Source organism: Triticum urartu, unplaced genomic scaffold (genome assembly GCF_003073215.2).
Source record: "Triticum urartu cultivar G1812 unplaced genomic scaffold, Tu2.1 TuUngrouped_contig_5430, whole genome shotgun sequence".
Classification (NCBI taxonomy): Eukaryota; Viridiplantae; Streptophyta; class Magnoliopsida; order Poales; family Poaceae; genus Triticum; species Triticum urartu.
In genome coordinates this window covers 1-6,156 of record NW_024116105.1, presented here as the reverse complement: position 1 = coordinate 6,156, position 6,156 = coordinate 1, and the positions used below count along the sequence as shown (strand labels likewise).

The 6,156-nt window shown below is 47.3% G+C and overlaps 2 protein-coding genes across 2 annotated transcripts; both read right to left on the bottom strand.

Moving 5' to 3' along the window:
• Positions 1–1,549: 1,549 nt before the first annotated feature.
• Positions 1,550–3,207, bottom strand: LOC125529213 (mavicyanin-like). The gene is made up of 2 exons (XM_048693621.1): positions 3,020–3,207; positions 1,550–1,956 (listed from the first exon to the last, which is right to left on the bottom strand). The coding sequence occupies exons 1-2, from the start codon at positions 3,126–3,128 to the stop codon at positions 1,550–1,552; spliced, it is 516 nt and encodes a 171-aa protein (XP_048549578.1). The 5' UTR covers positions 3,129–3,207.
• A 1,723-nt stretch (positions 3,208–4,930) lies between these two features.
• Positions 4,931–5,633, bottom strand: LOC125529214 (mavicyanin-like). Its single transcript, XM_048693622.1, has one exon. It carries the CDS (start codon positions 5,562–5,564, stop codon positions 5,049–5,051), a length of 516 nt encoding a protein of 171 aa, XP_048549579.1. The 5' UTR covers positions 5,565–5,633; the 3' UTR covers positions 4,931–5,048.
• Positions 5,634–6,156: the final 523 nt, after the last annotated feature.

Sequence of the window (6,156 nt, the reverse complement as noted above, 5' to 3'; positions counted from 1 at the left end):
GGAGACGGGACATGCGCACCAACGAATGGACAGAAGTCTCTGGTCTATTTGGACTATTTGTCGTACATGCCCATAGCATCTTTATGCTAGGTAAGAACATCTACAGCCGGACACTCTAAACTGACCAGTGAGAGGTCATATGTCCGAGCGGACGGTCCGGTCAGTGAGCGGTCAAAAAAAAAACCTGACCCAGACGGGTGTCTCAAATAGGCCTGAAACGTCCGGGCGCATCCGCCATGCCGGACTGACGACCGGGTCCGACACGGAATCGCCCGAAACCCAATAGCTCAACGGGCTTTTCCTCCGGTGAGGGTGCGACCGCCGTGTGGCGCCGCTTCGGCTCGGCGCCCGAGGCCAGAGTCCGGCTATTTGAGCCGGCAGACGTCCCCAACTCTAGGGCAAATTTGATAATTTGCCACCCCTTACCTCCCCCTTTCATAATTTGCCCCCCCCCCCCCGAGAATGACAGGTGGGGCCCGGGCCCGCCCGTCATTGAGACAATGGGTGGCAAATTGTGAAAGGGGGAAGTAAGGGGTGGCAAATTATCAAATCGCCCCAACTCTAGCCACAACCTTTTATGCCCTCTCCGTTGTTCCAGTCGGAGCACATTTGTCTCCTTGTCCATCTCCCACTTCCCTCGTCGTCCGCCCTGGCCCGATAAAAGAAGACGACCTATGCTATGCTCACGCCGGAGCGTCGCTTCTGGATCAAGGAGGAGATCTGGGCGAGGCATGCTGCCCACATCGTAGCTGGCCTGCCTCCGGACTCGCTAGAGCCGGAGGAGGAGGAGTAGCAGGGCAAGGAAGAGGAAGAGGAGCAGCATCCGGTTCCAATGGAGGTGGCAGATCTGGAGGTGAAATGCTGCGCCGCACCGCGTGGGCCGTGACCTATCTATCTCGGGATGGATCACTTTTACCCAATGCCGCATATATTTTATAGTTCTGAACGATGGGGCTTGGAGTGGGGAAATTTTGTTCTGTCAAAGCATCGATAGTCATCGTTCTCCATCTAGAAGAACATAACAAGGAAGAATTCGGTCCTGAAAAGCACCCATCACCCACTTCCATGGATCTCATTTTCCCTCGACGACGGTGACTGTCCCTTGCAACACTAGAAACAGGAACATGTATGGCACTCCACGAGCAAAGGACATGATGTTTTGGCCAGACGATTTTGATCAAGTATGTTCGGGGCGGGGGCCATCCTAATTGTTGTTCACCATTTGTGGCAGCTGGTTCTTTGGGACAATTCATTTACAATCAGGGAAGACTAATTGCATGTCTAATCTATGTGTATATCTTTCTGTAATACAAGTTTAAGTTACGAAAGTCTGGGCTCTTATGTTTAGAACGAACGTGTTTCAGGACAAATGTTGCATAAGACCAAAAGAATCATTTTCAACTAATCCTCCCAAATGAATCAGTAAAATGCAAAGCCCAAATACGTCCAACATACACATAATTACTTGGCTATACACACAGATAATTGCTAGTAATAATTTGTTAACTAAACATAAATTACACATGTACCTGCGAATGTGGAGATTCACTCAAGCCATGAGGCCAACAACGGCAAGCAAAATGGTGAGGCCAAACCCGGTGGCCTCCACATTGGTGGTAGTGGAGACAGGTGTCGGCGGGGGCGCGTTGGTTGCACTTGGGCCGCTGGCCGGGGCGGGTGACGTAGAGGAGGAGCTAGGCATGACATCAATCTTAACCTTCATGCCGCCCGCACAATGACCAGGGAAACCGCAGATGAAGTAGCGGGTGCTGGTGGCGGTGAGGGTGACAACATCATTCCCGAAGTTGAGGGTGGTGACGGGGCTGGCGGTGCTACAAGAGTCGTAGTCTGCCTTGCTGACTTCGAGGACGTTGTGTGCCTGAGGGGAGTACTTGAAGACGATCTGGTCGTTGGTTTGGAAGTTCCTAGAGGACGCCCAAGTGTTGTAGTTGTTGGAAATATGAGCAATTTATTAAATAATTTTATTAACAGAAATACTAGATAAAGCATGACTAATATAGTAGAGATAAAACAAATCATGCGTTCTGACAGAGAGAAGGTAAATAGCTGCTGCATATATGAACCGTAGCCTATTATATCTAAAGCAGACAGTATAGCAAGTAGTATATATGAAGTAGAACCTATCATGTATAGGACAAGGACTACAACAAGGAACTGCGGCAGAACCTTTAACAGGAAAGACAAGAACACGTACGGGACAGCAGCAGCAGAAGCGCTGGACTTGGGGTCGGTGTCCTCGCCTGCCATGTCGTCGAGGAGGTCGTGGACGTCGGGGAAGAAGTCGTCGGCGACCGGATCGTCCGTGATGAAGCAGCCAGTAGTCGCGCTGAGCGCTCCCCAAAAACCTTATCACCCTTCTCCCGTACAGGACTCAAAATGTGCGGTTTCGGAGGCCTACTGTCCCGACCTGCGGTGCACGCCGCAAGACGGGATGGGGAAGAACATAGCAGCAGCGCAGTGGTCGAAACTTTGTGGCGAGAGGAAGAGGAGTTTCTGTTGTGTCTTTCTGGAGAGGAGCGACCTCTCTTATATAGGCATAGGAGAAGGACGCGAAGAGGCTGCGGCAGGAGGTGAAGTAATGAACGGAGACGAAGCGAACAGGCAGCGGCCGAAGAGGCGCGCCGTTCGAATTCAGTGTCCACTACAGAAAATGTTTCAACTCCCACGTGACCTTTCGTATACCCGTCATGCGTGGCAAAAATTTAGGTATCGGCTCGGCTCATTCCTGCAACCCGCGGCGCGCCGAGGCGTGGCGGGGCGGGCGGCGGAGGAGGAGCGCGCGTGGATATCCCTCTTGTTCTCATGCTCGTACAAGTGGGGAAAGAACCTCCCTTATAAGGATGTCCAACTCCCATTAAACTAACAATATGGTACTAAACTTTAGTAGTATCCCTTGCCTTGCACAAATGGGCTAAGTGGGCCTCTAAGATTTATTAGGAATTTCTGAAATAGTTATTGGGCTGTCCAAAATAAACTAAATTCCAGCAGTAGTTGGTGTTGAGGTCCCATGCGCCGCTCGGCTCGCCCACGTTGTAGATTGCCGCTGATGCGGTGCTCAGGACGGCCATCGCAGCCACGGCGAGGAGAATGGTTCTCCTGGCAGCCATTGCGGTTGGAACTAGAAAGAGAGCTACCAGAGGAGATTATAACTTGTAAGGCAGGTGTGTATCGATCCTTGAGCGGAGAATGTGTTTGCTTCCCTAGGAGGCAGCGTCGGGTCCTATATATAGAACAATACAGGCTACACCTGGTGTGATGGAGAAACATGTGCGGTTGGTGGGAGTGTAGAATGAAGTTTGTGTACCTGGATTTTGGACTTTGAATATTTTGTGTAGGTGGGAACACAAGCAAGCTAGGCATGCAGCTGGTACGTACTTGATCAAAATAGACTGAGGATGTGAAGACCTGGCTGTGCTGTTGGCGTGCTGACCATTTCACGTGTTCCTTTCATTTTTCTTCAGTATCGACGCGGTCTACAAGAACATGAGGTAGACTATCACGATCCACATAGCTTCTTTTTTTAGGGGATCCACATAGCTTCTGACGTACATCCAATTGTCCAAAGCATTATTTTGACAAAGCTTTTTTTATTAGTGGATTTGACATATTAAAGAGACCCTAAAATTTTGTTGTTGGAATGATTTAATTACATGTACACCCGCAAAAAGTACAAATGATACAGTTGGTCACCATAATGTTATCCTATATACCTAAGTTAATAGAGCTAAACTAGCCATTAGTACTACTCTACATAGAAAATTGGGGGTCCTACTGATTTGGAGGCCCGGTGCAGCTGAACACTCTGCACAGGTGCATGGTACGGGTGGCCAGTTGCGTGCCTTGATTTGGATCGCAGACACTACACACCAGTGTAGAATCTTGAATTTCTAAAAAAGAGTGCAAAAAAAGCACAGTGATCGCCGTCAACTATAATAATATCTATGGTCAATAATAGTTGCTCGTGCTTGATAAGAAATATATATACGTTTTGCTATATAGAGACCTTTTACGGACGGTTTCAAATTGTGGACAGATTCTAATAGCAAGATGAGTATTTTCAAAATCAATGTGTTTGCTTTTTAAATGACACGTTAAAGTATCTCGTAATGAAATTTTACACATGCGTAAAATACATCTTTGCATGCGTGTCAATTTTTTTCCCTTTTTTGCCACTTCAAAATTTATTTTCGATTTTTTTCGAGAATATAGATGATATAGAGCCTGTGATCCAGTACAAATTTCTACTGTTGCTGCCAAGATAAATATGACCTTTCATTTTAGATAAAATTTAGTTGAATTGCAGGCTGAAAACTACATTTTAGCAGTTTTAAATATGCTAATTGTATGTTTCCAACACTAGTATCAAAAGTAGTCCTTGTCGCCATGATATATCTAGGTTTTCCATGAACAATCACCAAAGGAGAGGATCCCCATGTGAATGAATTACTCAAATCACCGTAAAGTGCTGAAATTTTAATTACAAGTTTGCGTGTGAGGAGAGATATTCTATTGCTCATTATTTTTGAGATAGCTCACTAGTCATGCCAAATGGTAGGAGAGATATTGCCGCCAAGACAAGGCGGATATTTGTAAAATTTAATTCAGTTTAATAATACATCGCATAGTATATTATTTCACTCGATGATGTTATTCTGCAGTCCAGGATGATGCACCGTGGGTCAATTGTACGGCTCAACATGCATTTTACAATTCCTATCATGTTTTTTGCCTGGATGTAATTTAAAACATGTTAACTTAACTGTATACTGTATGAAAGCTTTACTTCTTGATTTGAATATTGGAATTTGTTCATCGTTGGCCTTTTAAGTTGGAGGTTGTGACTTTTTTTGTCGCTGAAACTTGAAAGGTGTAAATGAAGGTGTAAAACAAATCATTAAAGGCTGCAATATAATTAGTTCTCATGTAAAATTCACATAACTACTTGACTATACACACAGATAGTTGCTAGTAATAAGTACATCTCTATACAATAACGTACACATGTGTGTGCGACTGTCGAGATGCACTCAAGCCATGAGACCGGCAATGGCAAGCAAAACAGCGAGGCCAAACCCCATGGCCTCCACATTGGTTGCAGCGGAGACAGGTGTTGGTGGGGCAGCGTTGCTTGCATTTGGACTGCTGGCCGGGGCGGGTGACGAAGAGGAGGAGCCTGGCATGACATCGATCTTGACCTTCATGCCGCCCGCACAATGGCCAGGGAAACCGCAGATGAAGTAGCGGGTGCCGGTGGCGGTGAGGGTGACAACATCATTCCCGAAGTTGAGGGTGGTGACGGGGCTGGCGGTGCTGCAGGAGTCGTAGTCTGCCTTGCTGACCTCGAGTACGTCGTGTGCCTGAGGGGAGTACTTGAAGACGATCCGATCACTAGTTTGGAAGTTCCTAGAGGACGCCCAAGTGTCGTAGTTGGTGCTGAAATCCCATGCGCCGCCCGGCTCGCCCACGTTGTAGATTGCTGCAGATGCGGTGCTCAGGACGGTCATCGCGGCAACGGCGAGAAGAATGGTTCTCATGGCAGCCATTGAGGTTTGAACTGCAAAGAGATATAGCAGTGGAGATTATAGTTGAGGTGTTGTTGTGTTGGTCTTTGAGCGGAGATTGTGTTTGCTTCCCATGGTGGCTGTGTCGGGTCCTATATATACACCAGTACACTACAGGCTATGCCCTGGTGGGTTGAAGAAACGTGTGTAGTAGGTGGAAGCCTAGGAAGGCATGCAGCTGGTACGTACTTGGTCATACTCAGACACGTAGGAGTATATAAGGCCAACTCTACCGCGTGACCCCAAACGGACGTCTTGATTGGCTAGATTTTGTCTCTTTAGGGCGCCGATGGGTTCGTCCGTATCCGGTTTTGTCCGATGGGTCGTGCGTGCGCCCACCGCGCGGCCGCACCCCAAATCGTGTCCGGGGTGGACCTGAATAAAAAAAATTAAAAAACTAGAATGAAATAACTAAAAAAGTAAATAAACGCATTTAAAAAAAACATAAAACATATATAGGGGTCGGCCACAAAACGGCCCAGTTTCCACGGCCACTTAAAAGGCCCAGTTTCATAATTAACATATAAAAATAAAATAAAATAACGCGTCCCGCGCGCTCCTGCCCCGCCCGTCG